Here is an 18163-nt window from a genome sequence, read left to right on the forward strand (position 1 = left end):
AGCTAGTATTCAGAATTATAGATCTATGTTATACTTTGCAGATACATTTATTTTAAAACTAAACAAATTCAAATAAAAAGTTATCTCAAAGTAACAAATTGCTTATATTTTTGACCTCAGACTGCCCTGAGCAGTTGGTACATAAGGACTGCAGGCAATTTCAGTGAAAAAGTGTCTGCAAATAAAATTTAAGACATAGCAAAAATAATAGCTGGAAGATTTACAGTTAAATGGCATCTATAGACACTTTTTAAGGACAGTGGCTACTGATACTCAGAAAACAGACCTTTTCTGACCAGCTCATCTTACCTTCTAAAGAAAAAAGGTGAAGTATGGAAGATATAAAATAAAAGTCAAACAGATGCTTTTGGTAAAAAATGTGTGCACACCTTTCTACATTTTATTTTTGTATTCTTACAATTTTTAGTAATAGGTAATTTTGCTTTTAGCATTTACAAAAGGAATTCCAGCAAGAGCAGTATGTTTCTGTGTAACTAGATAATAGCATTTAATGAGTAGCCCCAGTGGTGCTTGTGTGGTGAAAAACAGTGTCTGTTCAGGAAGCACTGCAGGCTCAGTTTCCAGATAAAGCTGTTTTTTAAGGTCTAGTCTCAAGTGTTAGGTCTGTTCTAGTAAATGAAGCCTTGAAAGCTGTCCTGGGTCAATGATGCCCCCTGAACTGGGCTTATGTGTTGCCTGGGAGGGTGTGGGTTGCAATGGGCCATGGCCCTGCAACGGGAAGGACTAGCAATTAGAAAGTCATGGGCACGTGGTCTGACCTTTTGTCAACTTTCACCATAGACATGTCCAGTTATATCTGGACTTCTGGTGAATTTCAGCAACCATTCAGAATGGTTAGGAAAAAAGTGGATAAACTGTGTTTAGGTCAGGCAGCAGTCCGACAAGCAAGGAGGACTGTAGTTTACGCATGAAGTGTTTGAGACAAGAAAACAAACAAGGTTATTTTGTGTAATGCTATACCAAGGCTTGCCAAGACCACATGCAGACGGTTGTCTAAAATTTTGGCACTACTTAACAAGAATGGTAAGTGTTAGAAGTGCTGCAGAGAGGGGCAGTGGTGTGAGTCTTCAAAGGGATGCATTTTTGAGCACAAGTTTGAAGAAAAAGTTTTTTTACTATACTGTTAAAGAAATGTGGGGATCTGATCCAAAGCAGCCTTTTCTACTGGTAAACTTTGTGCAAGACCTTAATGATGCCTGCAGTTTTTAAGTTGTGTATGGTTTACAGAGAGAGTGAGGAGAAAATGGTTTTACTATTCCCAAACAAAAGAGGAACAGAGGCTAACAGTGAACGAAGGACACAAAGAGTGTAGGTACACTGGGTGCTTCATGTGGGAGGAAGAGGAATAGAAGCTGCAGCAAAGAACATGTCCCCAAGGCAACAGCAGCATGACAGCTCCATAAATGCTAGACAAAGTGAGAGAGACAAATTTTGCAGGGTTACAGTGCTTTTCTTTTAAACTATTACTTTCATAACTCCGTGCACTGTCAGGATTAATAAGTGGATGTTTTTTGGAGTGCAACAAGCTAGATTCCTGCCTGCTAAATAACTGTTCTGGTTTAGAACAAGCTGTTTCAACCTTACTCAGAACGATTTGCTGTATATATATAGTTAATTGAACACTAAGCTCCTGGCTGCAGTGCATGTGGCATCCCTCCAATATTAAAACGTGTTGCACCTGATCAGGTACTGACATGAACACATTCCTTAAGGGGAGGGATAGCGATGCCTCAATTTGCAGTAACATGTTGGAACACCCTGGGGGAATGAATGAGAAAGAAACTAAATATTACACAGTGTCAAGCCTTAAAATGCTAGGGGATATGGTTTAAGTAAAGAGATTAGCTGGGTTTGCTAGTTTCAGCTTGCTGTTTTGTGACTCATAATTTATTGTTACCGAGCTTTAACAAAAAGAAAATGTGAGTTGGGTTGCATTACCCCCACCTTCCCACCTGCCTCATTGTTCAGAAGCATGGTTGTTACTATTTCCAACAGTATTTGTTATGTAGAAGAAACAAACTTGACATTGAGAATTGACAATTTGGGAAAAGATAAACAGCATTTAGGGTGATTAAAAATATTGATAAGCAGACATGTCTTTAATGTAATTTGCCTGAGTATGCATATACATGTAACTAATGGGTTTAGAAATAGCACATAACCTCAGCTGCAGTTTAATCGAATGCACTCCGAAAAATTCTTTGATGTATCTTAGTGAAGACTTCCACTTCCATCAAAATGGAAGTGGAAGCAGGCCTGCAATATTAACACCTTGTGTGGTAGTTAGCCTTAGTAGGTATTAGATGGAAGACTTCCAGGCAGTTGGGTTGATGAATTTCAGATCTGGACTTAAAATGATCCTTGTGTATATTTTGCTGGATCGTACTGCAAAGCAGCAGCTGAATGAAAGCCAACAGTCCCATACAGAGAGACCTTGACAGGCTTGAGAAATGGGCCCATGCAAACCTTGTCAAGTTCAGGAAGGCCAAGTGCAAGGTCCTGCTCCTGGGTTGGGGCAATCCCAAGCACAACTACAGGTTGGGAGGGGAAGAAATTCAGAGCAGACCTGCAGAGAAGGACTTGGGGGTGTTTGTTGATGGGAAAATGAACATGAGCCAGCAGTGTGTACTTGCAGCCCAGAAAGCCAACTGTATGCTGGGCTGCATCAAGAGGAGCGTGACCAGCAGGTCGAAGGAGGAGATCCTGCCCCTCTACTCTGTTCTTGTGAGACCCCACCTGCAGTACTGCATCCAGCTCTGGGGTCCCAACACAAGAGGGACATGGACCTATTGGAATTAGTCCAGAGAAGGACCATGAAGGTGATCGGGGGCTGGAGCACCTCTGCTGTGAAGACAGGCTGAGAGAGTTGGGCTTGTTCAGCCTGGAGCAAAAAGGCTCCAGGGGGACCTTAGAGCAGCTTCCAGTACCTAAGGGGAAGACCTGCAAAAAGGCTGGAGAGAGACTTCTTACAAGGGCATGTAGGGATAAGACAAGGGGTAATGGCTTTAAACTGGAAGAGGGTAGATACAGATTAGACATTAGGAAGAAATTCCTTACTGTGAAGATGGTGAGGCACTGGCACAGGTTTCCCTGAGAAGTTGCGGCTGCCCTGTCTCTGGAAGTGTTCAAGGCCAGGCTGGATGGGCTTTGAGCAACCTGACCTAGTGGAAGGTGTTGCTGCCCATGCAGCTGGGGGGTTGGACCTAGGTGATCTTTAAGGTACCCTCCAACCCAAACCATTCTGTGATTCTTTTTGTAATAACTGAGGAAAAAAAAATAAATACTGTGATGAAATCAAAGCTATTCTCTTGCTTAGGTCAAATGGAGATAAAGTGAAAAGTAAAACTTTGGATTGAAAGGCCAGGTTTTTCTTAAGGGTGTCAGTTGTTTTTATCCAAAAGAGTATGGTGTCTGAGCAGTGGTGGCAGTATGTGCCCATGACCAAGAGGTCTTGGTCTTCTAGCAGTGCTTTTGGCAAATTTGTGGCACATGTAGAAATGGTTGCCTCTCGGGCAGGATGGCTCAAGAAGCCTTTGGGAAATCTTCTGAACTCATTGCAATACCTCACCCTTCTTCCCTCTTGGTAACTGTATTAATACCACCAGGAAGCCAGTGTGTCAGGCCATCACTGCTAGGGTCTGGGGGAGCAGAACAGACAGATCATTTGGTTGGGTTTCTTCATGGTCTCTTTGGTATTCAAACACTCTAAGGAAGGGTGTGTTGTTTATGATTATTTCTGTGGATTGCAGTGTGGGTCGAGGTTAACAGCTACGAGCCTGATCCTATTCAAATTTTACCGTAGGCAAAAAGTTTTCACAGTTACTGTACCATTTCTGGTTTTGTCATGACAAAACCATCTCATATTACAAAGAGAATGTAAAATCTGGTTTTAAAGTTGGTGCAGGGACTGGCTGAGATTCTTTCTAGTTTCATTGATGTGTGTACTGAGCTTAAAATCTACATTGCAGACCTACTGCCAAGTTGTGATAAGGGCTCCTTAGGAATGGCTGAAGCTGAACCCCACGTTTAACTAATAGGTCTTTGATGTTACAATGCCTCAGTTGTGTCTTTATCTAAATCGGTATGGCAAGTGTCAGGTGAAGTTTTGCTGTGCTAACAAAGGTGGGTCAGGAGGCTTATCTAAACTCTGCTTATCAAATCAAGGACATGCATGATAAAATTAATTATCTGAATTAGCTATGTATATTGTTATCTGAGAAAAATCCACAATTTGGTACAGAATCCAGACCTTCTGAAAGGGAGGTGGCCTAGGGTATAGTGGAAGATAGTGTTGACTTGGGAGTCAATTTTGTACCTCAATTCCTCAGCATGGGGTTTTTGACACCAAGGAACATGCTGCGGAACCTTGTGCTGTGTGTCTGCATTGTGGTCCTTGATTCTGATGATGGAGGACATCTGTTCCTCCTTCATGCCACAAAGTCACGCTTAACATTTTTTTGAAGAGGAGCTCTCCTCTTCCTCCTCTGTAAGTGATCCGACTGTGTGGAAAGAAATCTGACTTTAGTCTGCTCCCTGAAACTCAGGTTTCCAAGTTCTCTGAAACAGGGTTACTGAACACAGCTAGTCCTTTATGGCCTTTTATTCCCTAAGAAGATAGAATATTATTCCCTTTATATTGAAGCTCCCATGCAATGATGGAAAAAAAAAATCAGGAAAATAACTGTGGTAGGCATATATATTACCAAAGCATACCTCCAACTCTGTAAGTAGATCTCATGGTCATTGACAATGTACAGAGCACTGCGTCTGCAAACATTGAGCATCAATAGAAATACATAGGTCACAAGGATAGTAGTATGTGTTAGTTGAATGCTGGGAGTTATTCTCATGGTGTTGATGCCTCAGCCTTTCCAAAACAGGCTCTTTGGCAAGCTTGTTTTGAAAAAGACTTGGGCTTGTACCTGACATGGAGACACATTCTTCAGTAGCCTCCCAGACATTGACTCTATGTACAAGCTGGCATAAATATTTTCTAGTGTTTTTGAGGCTCTGTTAAGGGATAGGTTAAATGGTAGCTGTTACTATATAGTAGGTTGAATAATAAATTGATTTTGCTTCATCATCTTGTTTATAGATTTCCTGGGGAATAACAGGAGGTATGTGTTAGAAGGGATAGAGCTAACGTGTCTGTTTTACATGGACATTTCCTATTTTCTGATTCCTTTCTTGGTAATTTTTCTGCTATTAAGCGAAATCTCTAGAGTAGATTATTATATATCTCTTGTCTCTTCTGAAATGTATGTTGAACCCTTTCTGCTTGAGAAGTCTCTATTCTTTTTTATAAATTTATTTTATGACTCTGTATTCTGGCATTGTCTTTGTTTCAGGAGTCTTCCCATCCCTAAAAAATGCATGAGTCTGTCTGGCACCTGTCCTTTTCAATTGTCTGTGAACAATGAAGCAAGGAATTTATTTAATTTTTATAGGCATTTTCTAAAGACAGCAGTGGAAAAGCTAAATGGACTGTAGTGACATGTAGGTTTCACTCTGCATCTTCAGTCATATTTTCTCTGAGAGTTCTGCTTGAAACTCACTATATTAATACTTCTGCTCAATATAAGCCAAGAAAGAAATACATTTTCATATTAGGTATTACTCAGGCAGCATCCAGGGTTTTGACCAAAACAGAACTGTGTAAATTGAACACCTTAGATGGTTCATGTAAATAGCTTCAGGCTTGTTAGTTAGCCTTGTGAACATGTTTAACAGTATTTTCATGTGGACTATTACTCTGTAATCTTACTCGCTAATATTACTCTGGAATATTACTGGTTTACTAGGTGTTAGATTCTGCCTATGAGAAAATCTACACATGCCTAACTTTGTTTATTATGCACAAGTCTTTGATTTCAAGGAGTCTTTCCAAAGTAGAAAGCTTGCATTTGATCCATTTCACTTGCTTCCCTATGTGGTGCTATTTGTTTTCTTGTTGATCATAATTTTGTCAGCTTCCTAATTGAAATTAATCACACCTTTTTTCCCCCCTCGCTTCTGATACAAATTGTGTCTAATTTCTAACACCTACACTAAGATCTCAAATGGCAGCCACCAATCTTTTATAAATGAAATGATTAATGATTTGCGATGTAGAAGCCAAACTCCTTGACTTAGGTGTGCCTGCAGCAGAAGCATCTCCTTTGCATGGAATGTTCCAACCCGGCTGGTGTTCGGGATGTTTATGTGTGTGTTTTGATGGCAAGGGCCCAGCCCACTGAAAAATCTGCCATAAGATGACTCATGGTATTATGACAGAAGGTAGAGTCATCGTCTTTTACTTAAAGTGCATTTAATTTAGTTCTCGATTGTGTATAAAACCACTTAATAGTTTATGCAAATTGATGTAAAATATTTATACTACATGACAAATAGCTTCTACAAAACTCATGTACTTTCTTTTTAGCCTTAAAAGTGGAAATGTTTGCCATGATGGATGGTGCTAATGGAAAATCTAATGTTTACTTCAATTAAGACAATTAGATAAATATGTATTAGAACGATACTCATCACAATTGCAGTTTAAGCAGTTAGTAGCATTTCAGAGTTCAAAGGAGAAATGGAATGCTAAAGATACTGGAAAATAATTGCCAGCCTTTATTATACAGTCCCACAACACTCACTGTGTACAATCTATGCTTGATAATACCAGATTCCCTTGATTCTTCAGAGAAGGATGGTGTTCAGTGATTGCAGCACTGAAAACTACATGTGAATGCTCAAATGCAAATTCACATGTACCTAGTTAGTGTACAGGTATCTCTGCCAGCTTACAGCAGATAAAAATTACTTTTATTTAAAATTACGAGAAAACACTCTTAAACAAAGGGAACAGTGTTGCAATCTGATTTCCTGTGGCATGTTTTTTGGATGTATTATTCTGGGACTAAAAAAAGGCTTTTAGTGAGCTCTGGGAGGTAAGCTCCTTTTCCTGTGGCTTTGCAATGTATCCCTCTACTATTTGTGAAGAAAAAAAGGTGACCTGCAGAGAGTGGAGGTCCCAAGCCCCTGGCAGCGTGCGCTTCCCATGATCAGTACCAGGTGCTTTTGTATTCAAGACATAATACCTGCCTTTTCCCTTTTATAAACTATCAGTGGGCTTGTTCTCCGTCAGCTGTTAAGCCTCTGCTTTAGGCAGCTGAAGACAGAGGTGAATGCTGTCTTCTGTAGTATTTTCTGGTAGATCAAAACTTTAGATACAGACTGGTTAACCTAAGTCGGTATGCTGTGTGTTGAGTGTATAATTAACTGAAAACAGCAGTGTTCATTGCAATTCTCTCTTGTTCTTAAAGGGGAACTGAAATAACCCTTTGCTGGTAGGAGTTGCAGTGATAGAAAGGTATGTTTAAAAGGCGGGGAGGCATCTCACAGATATCTGTGATTTTTGAGTAATATATCATTTAAGGTATATTACTCGAGAGCAGTTGTTTTCATCAGTTTTTTTACCTGTATCGCTGTGAGATACAGATGAGAACCTTACCTCCTCTTCATATTCTGAGATTATCACGTCAGTGTCTCTACAGCTTGCAGCGCATTTTCTGGAAATAGTCAAGGCTTTTACAGTAACTTGTAATTTCTTGTTCTGAGAGCTGGCAATCAAACAGGCATTGTAAGTGATTCTTGAGCCATTTTTATCAAGTGTGAAACAAATGTAAAGAAGGCAGGAGAAAAAAAATAACCAAACCACCAGTATACACTTACAGAAATCTGCTTCTCTTGTCAAAACTGTGCTGTGAAAGTGATTTTTATTACTCATACTATCTCCATTATTGTGGCTGAAATAAGAGACTGGAGTTCTCTGTTTCCTTTTCTAGTATTGCCTTTTATTTTTCATGGATTTTCTGTGCTGCGGAGAGCAACAGATGATACTGGTTTTGTTGCATTGTTTCCATTGCACTCAGATTCAAAGCAGAATAGCATGAGCTTGGTCATGCTCCCACTAAGCATATTGGAAGTGGAAAGTCCTGCTGGTTTAGGAGGATTATGTTTCTGTTTACACCACCTAAGTTTTATTATTAATTAAATGTTCTTTCAAGAAATAATAGGTGCAGTATTGTTACCGGTCTTGTAGACTTGTCTTCTAAAGAACACAAAGAAACCAGGGATTCTAAATGGCTGAAAAGAAAAACATTTTTATTTACAGTGCACCTGTCGTTAGTTAAAAGACAAGCTTGTGTTGAGTTTCACCTTTTTGTGATCAAGGGAATTCTGGGGTGTTGTCAAATGAAGTGGTACCATTCGTTTTGAGCAATGTGAATATTTAACAGTTTTATTTCCCTCTGTTGCAATAATTCAAAGCTTCTGGTAGGTAAAACTAAGAAAATAGTTTTTCTAGAAAATGAGAAAATTTAAGGACTGAGTTGTTCACTAAAGTTTAGATGTCATGTTTTTTTCTTACAGGGTTTTGTTTTAGGGTTTCTTTCTTCAGTGTGGGACTGGTTTTCAGTAGTGTAGGATTTCAGTATCAACAGTTTCAGACCCTTGTGACTCTAGTTAGCTTCAGTGAGCTGAGTTTTTGCTTAGCATCTTTGAAAATCCCTTCTTCCTTTTAGTTGTTATGGCTGAGAGGATACCCTGTGCTGAAAGAGACAGACAGTAACACACTGCCCTGAGAACTGCAAGATCTAAAAGCCAAGTGCCACGTAGCAAACCTAAAGGACACTATTAATTTGAAGTTTTACAGTAATTTTAAACATAAAAGTAGTGTTGCTGGTACAGGATGATACTTATGGGCCTTAAAAATGTTTATAGATGAGACTGGCTTAAGAGAAGTATTCCATTAAAACAAGAGTGTTGTGGCTGGCAGTGGAATTTAGCAGGAAGAGGGTGTGAAGGTGTAAGTGCATGGGCTGAGGGTTGTGTGCAAGAGAACCAGCAGCAATGTTTAACCAAAAGCAGGGCTTCAGTGCAGTTTGAACAACTTCCTTAAAGCCCAGTGAGAATAATTGTCTTCCAGGCTGAACTGATGTTTTTGTGACAGAACTTGTTTCTGTGTGGGTTCTAACATGTGCTGGAGAGTTTGATGCAGGATGACTAAAAGTTGTAAAGGCAGTAGAAATGAACTTCCTCATGGAAATGGGTCCTAAGGGAAAAGTGACTTTAACCTCCTTAAGGGCAGTGGAAAGGAGAAGGTGCTACAGTAGAATGGCAGTGCACATTAAGAAACATGCATAAGAAAATACATACGTACATACATATATATATGTATATATAAAAGGGATGGCTAAAACATTTACCTTGTAGATAAGGAACGGAAAGTGTTGTAGTTGCCTGCTGCTTGTGTTTGTCACTTAGCACTGACCTCAGTTGCTTCACCTGATTTTAATGAAAGGTCTGTTGCTGTATCTATCCATGGTCTTGGTTTGATTTACTAATACAGCAGTAATTTAAACATGGGAAAGAGTTGTAATCAAGTATTACTTTTTTTATTTGACAGGCCGGACCTGATAGACATGAATACCGTTGCTGTTCAAAGCAACCTTGCAAATTTAGAACATGCTTTTTTTGTAGCAGAAAAACTTGGTGTTGCCAGACTTCTGGATCCTGAAGGTAAGATAACTGCAAAGGGCTTTGTTGCAAAAACCCTAACGTTAAAATAAAATCCAATCTGCCTGCAGGTTGTAGCATATTTGTGGGCATTCTTACAACTACATGATACAGCACTGTTCTGTCTTGCTCTTTTAGATGTTGATGTTTCTTCACCTGATGAGAAGTCAGTAATAACTTACGTGTCATCACTTTATGATGCATTTCCCAAAGTACCAGAAGGTGGTGAAGGCATTAGTGCAAATGTAAGTAGGAGAAAAATACTTGTGCAGTGTGTGAGCTTCAGTTTTTGATTTCAGAATGTTAGCTGGATCATCTGTCACACTCCTCTGTCACATGGTTTTTCAGGTTGAGATTTTAGAGGCTTAGCAGGCATTTCAAGTTCTGGACAAAAGCAAAAAGCTTAAACCAAAATACCTGAAGTTGGAGAAAGATAAGAGTGAAAGCTCTTACTTTTCAGTCGTGGACCTACAAATTGTGCCTCTCTAATTCTGATCAGTTTGAGGTTTATTAAAGTAGAAAATGTTTTGTTTCCAGTGGAATTATTTAGGACCAAAACTAGAGAATAAAATCATGTATTTGGAAGCTTTAAGTGAACTGTAATGAGTAAGTAAATATTGGTTCAGAGTTGCAGGGTTTAGAAATCTATTTTCTATGTGTGTGAACACTTCAGAGTCAAAGATAAAGCAAAAATGAGCCCTCAGATTATTTTCTTCTGACCTGTGATTTGGGTTGTGCTTTTTGGTAGGATGTTGAAGTCAAATGGGTTGAATATCAGAATATGGTGAACTACCTCATGCAGTGGATCAGACATCATGTCACGATAATGTCTGACAGAACGTTTCCCAACAATCCCGTGGAATTGAAGGTGAGGCGTCATGTCTTAAACTCTTTGTTGGAATGACACTTTATCTCACTGACTCAAAGCATGCTTGAACAAATGAAGTGCCTGTTGATGTATGTAATCAAGTATAAAACAGTACTACTCCTTAACCTTTTCAGAGTACATTATGAACAATCAAAAGCTAATCTTTAGCTTGTCACTGATCATTTTTTGTAGAACTCAAGTAGAACAGTGTAAGAACAGAAGCTTATGAAGAATATTAAGAGAGAATTTGGGAAGTAGGGTTACATTCACTGTAAAAAAAAGTTGATGATGGTTTTTGTGTTTCTGTAGGCACTTTATAAACAATATTTACAGTTTAAAGAAACAGAAATTCCACCAAAGGAGGCAGATATAGTAAAAATTCAACAGCTATATAAACTGCTAGAGGTAAGTTTTAACAAGCATTAAAATGTATAAAGTTCATTTTCTGTGGCTTAAAATAACAAATATGTATGATTGCTAAGGTCTGGATAGAATTTGGACGCATCAAGCTTCCTCAAGGCTACCACCCAAATGACACAGAAAAAGAATGGGGAAAGCTTATTATTGCCATGCTGGAAAGAGACAAGACCCTTCGGCCTGAAGTGGAGAGGTATGCTAGTGAATGTTTGTCAGGCTTGGTTAATACCTTTTCAGTTGGATTAATTTGTATTGAAAATTGTAGATGTCATCTTCCCTGGTAACATCCACATTACTTTTTTAGATCAACTAATTTTGCCTTTGTTCAAGGCTTGAATTTCTTTATCTACTTCACAGAAGCAGATCCAGATGGAAATAACTTGGGTGGTTTCAGAAGGTCATGATGAATAGTATCTGTGCCTCAGATCATCAACACACTTAAACATAAATATAAGCACCTTCTTTGTACAGTTAGTCAGAGCTAGGTTCATACCACTTTGCTGTCTCATTTGGACTTGATTTCATATAAGCAACACCCTCATTCTTTACATGAAATGTATATTTCACTTGGTACACAGCACTGTGGGCTACAGTCTGTTCTGAGGTTATTTAAAACTTGGCTGTACTCAAGAGCACAGTCTTCAGACGTGCAAAGTGCATAGGAGTCTTCCATGGTAGTAGAATGGGTGATACTGTTTGGAACATCACTAATAACATGTTGAGCGAGTTTAAAACCTTGATGCAGTCTTAGAGCATTTTTTCTTTTTAATGATACCTCTTTTGAGTTCTGTGGCAGACACAGGTGCTATCCATTCATTAATTAAAAACAAAACCCCAAACTTTTATCTAAGTTAAATGAATCATAGGGCTTCTACCTGCAGGTAGGGGTATAGACCTGGGTCTGGATTCATTCTGCTTAACTTTAAGCACCCAAAAGAAACTTGTAAGAATGGAACCACTTATAGAGTATCCTGGCACTGACTCTCTGGTGACAACAGGGTGATTATTCTCTCTGGTTTAGGTGACTGAAATTGTGAAGAATCCAGGTCATTGTGTAGGAAGTCATCAGAAAGACAGATTTTAGCCAGAGAAGATCCTAACTACAGTCAGAGTTAAGTATGTGTCATGCTTACAAAGGCAAGAGCAATGTCAGGTTCAATGCGAGGTGTTGATTCACAGCTCCCTGCTGCAGAAGAAGTCCCTATGGAGGAATACAAGGTTGTCCCACCTTGTGCAGAGCAGAACACTGGAAAGGAGCAAAAGAAATACAGCTTACTAGACTTCATAGGTTAGTCTGTCCTGACCTGCCAAAAGCAAAGTTAGTGCCTGCCTTTGCCAAAAGGAATCCTGTTCATACTTGCTGAAAGCTGGATTATCTTTGTTGAGAACGTGTAGAAATGACATTAGTTTGTTTTTACTTTTTTATTCAGATAGACCGAGCACAGGATAAACCAAACATAAACATAAACTCCTTCCCGTATTTCAGGATTGGTAAACACTTAAAGTGACAGGTCATATGGTGATGGATCACTTCATGTGGTGGTCACTGTAAAATGAGAGAGAAAAGCTGATTAAGTGATTCTGGCTTAGTGACCCAGTTAAAATTGTTGGCTGATCTGGACAGAAGAACTTGGTCCATGTTTGTTGTATTGGTTGCTAGTTCATCTCAATAATAATGAGGTTTTGATACAGTTCCTGGGCTGGGATTTGGTTGTGGCAAAAATGTGACCTTGGCTAATATTGAAATTTGGCAAATCCTAAATATTGCAAGTCTTGTGAATACATCTGAATGTATCAACACAGATTGACAATGTGGCTGGATTGCTCTATGAGATCGAAATTAGTATGATGTCAGTGAGGAGAGTGCCAAACTGAGCTCTGGTTTGCACAGCCAGCAGAGTTTGGCATTACTGCAGGGGTGTGTCTATGCCTTTGCTGTGCTCTTCTGTGTAAACAGAGTCATGGTGTGGGTGTGGTTTTTCAGGAGGTCTGAAAATCAGGGCATAAAATACTGAAAAAAGCATCCCTATTCCAAAATCTGTGTTAAAACGTAAACTCAAGGACAGTCATCAGATTTTTCTTACTTGTTTTGTGGTCAAAACAGCAAGAAGCACTTAGCTCGGAATATGGAACAAGCTGAAGGGAAATTTGCAGGAGGACAGATTAGTGGGACAGGGCAGTTAGTAAACATGCATATTTGGGCAGTGGAATAATGCTGGTGGGTTGGATGTTGTACAGGTGTCTTAGATTATATTGGTATGTGCTGATTAACCATGATACTCCCCCCAGTTTTATTGTGCAGTTCCACTTAAAGGAGTCAGCCCAACCTGGAAGTGTTTTGTAGCATACTGTGGAGCGTGGAGTTCTCACTTCACTCCTTTTTGAAACTTTTCATTGAAGAGTCTGAGCAACACTGCACGGACTTCTTTTTAAGGTCTTATTTGGCTTACAGATACTTAGTGACACTTAAGTAAAGTATTTGGCTTGTCTATCCCCTAGAAACGCCCTAATGTTGCTGCCTAGTCTGTACTTGCAAAGCTTTAATGCGCAAGGTAGGGAAGCCAAAAGCAAGGTAGCGTACATAGCCCCAGGTAAAATCTTTTGAAGAGCTGGCAGAATATTAATTGCTGGGTTTTGAATATGTGTACTGAAGCCTATTTAAAGGAGGAGTGCTGGGTGTTTCAAAGGCCAGTAGTGAAATTTCATCCCTAGAAGCTGTACATTTTGTAGGAGATTTATCTTTTAATTTTTCAGCAGATGTAAACAGCCAGAAGGACCGTGCTCTGGACGTAAAAATGAATAGCAGTAGTTATAGTTATCACAGCAGTGATTCGGTGTTTAGCAACAGTACTAGTGCTCGAACCAGCGTTGACTCTAACGAGAATTTCCTTTCTGTTAATTGTGGTCCCACACTGATTAAATCTTGTATAAGCTTTGGTAATGGCACCTTAGAAGGAAACAGGTAACTTGGCATATGTATTTGTGCTTTGTGTTAGATGCTGTTTGTTTGTTTTTAAAGTCATGTAACATATATAGAAAATATAAATAGTATTTATGCTTATTTATTTTTCTGAAATGTTCTGGCATTACCTAGGTTGGAAATGCTGCAGCAGATTGCAAACAGAATTCAGCGGGACAGCCGGAGCTGTGAAGAAAAACTAATACTTGCTCGAAATGCTCTGCAGTCTGTAAGTCACTTGGTGATTTTACTTGTCTGTGTTCATGAACTTAATGCAGTGGAATGGCTTCTTAAAAAGCAAGCAAACAAACAAAAAAAACCCTGTTAGGTTTTTTGAGTGCATAGTTAATAGCTGCTACTTTTACTTGCGATGTACTGTTAATTTGGCATTTCTTTGAGAAAATACCAAAAATTGCCTTGAGTGAATTCTGTTACTTTTTTTTTTGTCAGTAGTTAGATAAAAAGCTTTGCAGTTGTTTCAAGATCAGAAGTTTTTACAGAAGTATTAGGAATTCTTAATAGTTAATTTCTGTTTGGTTTAGCTACAGGGCTTAATGGCTTTCTGTTATTTATTCAGGACACCAAGCGATTGGAGTCAGGGCTCCAGTTCCAACATGAAGCAGAGATAGCTGGTTATCTTCTTGAATCTGAGAACCTTCTCCGCCAGCAATTGATTAACACCCAAATTCTTACTGATGGAAAATACTATCAGGCAGACCAGCTTGTGCAAAGGTACTTTACAGTGTATTTATATGAATAAATAAGTAAATGGATACCCGTTAGGGACAACAGATTCAAATCATTATGTTTGTGGATAAACTTTAACAATCTGTCACTGATCACCCAAATAAAGGTTATCAGGTATTCTGGTGGGTACATTGCCCATAAATGAAGACAAGAAGAGCTGTTAGTACACATTTGGTAAAATGAAGACATTCATCAGAACATGACTTTAATGTATAGTGATACCTGAGTATAAAGATGTTAGCTTGTATTTCTGCACCTAAAATGCTTTTAGAATTTGCTAACTTTGATTTTAAAAATGGAGGCAGGATATCTGGTGGTAGCTGTAGGTGTCTTAACAGGTAATAAGTGGGGTAACATTAGCTTATATGTGGCAGAGTGTGTACAGTCTTGGCAGAAAGATGCGTTTAAACAGCATAAAGCAATTTTATGAAGAAGTGGCTCTGAAGTTTTTCAGAATTCATCCTGGGCTGGGTGGGATCAAGCCCAGAACAACTCCTTGGCAGTGAACTAACTGCAAGCATTTGATCTGCCGCAACATGTAGTATCTTGTAAGATTTCTGCTGTGCTAATTGTTCACTGGAATCGTGTATGGTGCATGCCAGTGCCCATACCCTGCTGATTTTCTAGTCATCGCCTGATTTCTCCATGTTATTGGTATTTTTATAAGTATAAGCTGACATACTCTATACCCTCTGATAGAAATGCTTTTTTATAAGTATTTAAGTACAACTAAAGTGTAAGAGATCATGTGAATTCATATTGCTATTTAGTTCAACATGATAAACCTTAATCATAAGCATTCATCAAAATGATTTTTATTTATTTCATTTTAACAGAGTTGCAAAGCTTCATGATGAACTGATGGCCATACGGACCGAATGTTCTTCTGTGTACAACAAAGGGCGTGCACTGACAACAGAGCAGACAAAGCTGATGATATCAGGAATAACTGAAAGCTTAAACTCAGGATTTACAACAAATCTAACCCCTGAATCAAATGCTGCAATGACCCAAGGTTTAACACCTACTTTGACTTCTTCCAGCTTGACATCCGGCCTTTCATCAGGTCTTACTTCCAGACTGACACCAACCATCACTCCCGCTTATGCACCAGGCGTCCCACCACGGTTAATTCAAAGCTATGTGACAGGAGTAGACAGTGGGACTCTGCAAACACTCAAACTGATGCAAATCAGGAAACCTCTTATGAAATCAGCTTTTGTGGATCAGAATTTACCAGAAGAAGAGGTGAACATGAAATTTGTCCAGGACCTATTGAGCTGGGTGGAAGAAATGCAGGTAGCAATCTTTATAGAAACAGTCTGCTTCTCATGATTACATTTATTCCTTGTAGGTCATGGATAATTTTTCCTTCTTGTTTGTAAGGTTCAACTTGATCGAGCAGAATGGGGTTCAGATTTACCAAGTGTTGAAAGCCATTTGGAAAATCACAAAAATGTCCACAAAGCTATTGAGGAATTTGAATCAAGCCTTAAAGAAGCTAAAATGAGTGAGGTACAGCACCATATTCTCTATTTTTTTAGTTACTTTCTTACTGGGTTACCCATAAACTAATGCTGAATTTTTGAACTGTCTTAGTTTTACTTCTGATCACTAGATGACGCATCATGAAATCAGTAGATCTAATAGTTTAACATATCTAACCTATTTGTTGTCTTTTAACCTCATATACCAAATACAGATCCAAATGACTGCCCCTCTTAAACTCAGTTATGCAGAAAAATTGCACAAACTGGAGAGTCAGTATTCAAAACTCTTGGTAAGTTTGTGATACGTCTCTGGTGCTCAGCTTTTCAGTGTACGTCATCTTTGATAAGGGAAGAGCTTTAAATTCTGCTATTTGTAAATCTGTTTTCTTTTTAATTAAGAACACATCAAGAAATCAGGAAAGACATCTAGATACTCTTCACAGTTTTGTATCTCGTGCTACCAGAGAGCTGATATGGCTCAATGAAAAAGAAGAGGAAGAGGTTGCATATGACTGGAGTGAAAGAAACACCAATATAACAAGAAAAAAGGAATACCATGCAGTATGTATTGCTAGCGTAACACAGAGAGAATACTTAAATCCTCTTTTAGAATTCAAGAGATTCCTAAAACGTTTCTGGTTTAATTTTCTTTTTTTTCTTTTTTTTTTTTTTTTTCTGGAAAAAAAGGAGTTAATGAGAGAACTTGATCAAAAAGAAGAAGTTATTAAATCAGTTCAAGAAATAGCTGAGCAATTGCTTCTTGAGAATCACCCAGCCAGGCTGACCATTGAGGTAAGTTAGTAAAAACTACGAACAAGAGAACAGGTTTGTGATTTAATAGACTTTAGATTTTTGGGGAAAAGAAGGGAAGTTCTAACTCACAAGGAATTAAACAACAAAACTCTAAATAATGGGGCCTTTTTAATTACCTCTTCTGTGTCGCTGCTGTGTCTGTCTTTGTTTCCAAAAAAAGGAAAAACATCTTAGGTTGCTTAGATAAAACCCTCATGAGATTTAAAATCGAAATTTTCCAGAGTTGGTCTGTGCAGATATTTCTGGTCATGCACGCAGCTTTTAGAGTTGTTGGTAGAAATTGCATTGGCAGACTGGAGGCACAGAACAGTCCTTATGTGGTTTCTCCCTATTGTACTGAAAGAAGTTTCAGTAGAATTTTTTTGTCACTTATGTACAGGTTCCAATTACTGTTTAGGGTTGGTTTCATAATGAAAAGTGTTTGGATGTTAAAAATCTGACCAGGTGATGTGATTTACTTCAGGATTGAATCAAGCTCTATATTATAGGTATACCATATACAGAAAATTAGAAAATTTATTGTAGCTGTTGTAGGGTCATAGCAAGTTTCCAAAGGGGAATGTAAAATGCTTTTCCCTGTAGATCTTCAAGAAAAGAGTAAATACAGACAGTGGATGGTAAAAATAGAAACAATAAAAAGTTGTCTTATTGTATAAGAATTAAAAACCAGAGGATGGATTTTTATGGTTCTCTAGCTCAGTGAGTTTATATCTGCATAAATTGGAAACATGAAGAAAACTCCTCCTTTCCTTCCTTCTCATGACATTTATTTTGAATAATAAATTACTTTTTATGTAACATTGAGAGTTTGGTGCTTAAAAGTAGATGCCGTTCTAATGGCCTCTTATCAGTGGGATATACTTAATATATGAGTATATTAAATATGCATATTATGAAACCAGACCATCACAGTGAAAATGATTATGAAGGTTATGATGTCTGCAATAATGCTATATTGGGACTTTTTTTTTTGGGGGGGGTTGGGATTTATAGGAAATTGATGCCTTTTCTGCAAAAGAATCTAGGTATTAATGCATCATTTTGAAATTCATTGAAACCAATGGAAAAACTCGAACTCCGTGAGAAGCATACGGAACTGAAAAATTGAGATACTTGGCTGATTTCAGAAAGTCAACAGTACCCTCTGCTGGTGAGCGCTCGTGCAGTGCATCTCTAGTGGCAGCGCCCTGCAGACAATATAGGAGGCATCAATCGAGTAGGGGTTAAGTTGCTGTGCAGCTGCTACACAAAATCATACATTGCAGCGAGTCCTCATCAGTTATTTTT

The 18163-nt window shown here is 38.6% G+C and overlaps 1 protein-coding gene across 7 annotated transcripts in view; it reads left to right on the top strand.

Annotated features, from left to right (window-relative positions):
• The window catches only part of DST (dystonin), a 298075-nt gene that overhangs the window by 136039 nt on the left and 143873 nt on the right, over positions 1 to 18163 (top strand). For all 7 annotated transcript variants that reach the window (XM_062626135.1, XM_062626136.1, XM_062626137.1 and 4 more), the window contains 12 exons: positions 9473 to 9585; positions 9721 to 9827; positions 10331 to 10450; positions 10760 to 10855; positions 10933 to 11060; positions 13962 to 14055; positions 14404 to 14558; positions 15410 to 15872; positions 15960 to 16088; positions 16276 to 16353; positions 16463 to 16624; positions 16751 to 16855. In XM_062626135.1, coding sequence (XP_062482119.1) covers positions 9473 to 9585; positions 9721 to 9827; positions 10331 to 10450; positions 10760 to 10855; positions 10933 to 11060; positions 13962 to 14055; positions 14404 to 14558; positions 15410 to 15872; positions 15960 to 16088; positions 16276 to 16353; positions 16463 to 16624; positions 16751 to 16855 — 1750 coding nt within the window. The remainder of the gene's footprint in view (positions 1 to 9472; positions 9586 to 9720; positions 9828 to 10330; positions 10451 to 10759; positions 10856 to 10932; positions 11061 to 13961; positions 14056 to 14403; positions 14559 to 15409; positions 15873 to 15959; positions 16089 to 16275; positions 16354 to 16462; positions 16625 to 16750; positions 16856 to 18163) is intronic.

The sequence above is a fragment of the Pezoporus occidentalis genome, unplaced genomic scaffold, assembly GCF_034315485.1.
Source record: "Pezoporus occidentalis ecotype Australia unplaced genomic scaffold, CSIRO_AGI_Poc_V1 ctg29, whole genome shotgun sequence".
Lineage (NCBI taxonomy): Eukaryota > Metazoa > Chordata > Aves > Psittaciformes > Psittacidae > Pezoporus > Pezoporus occidentalis.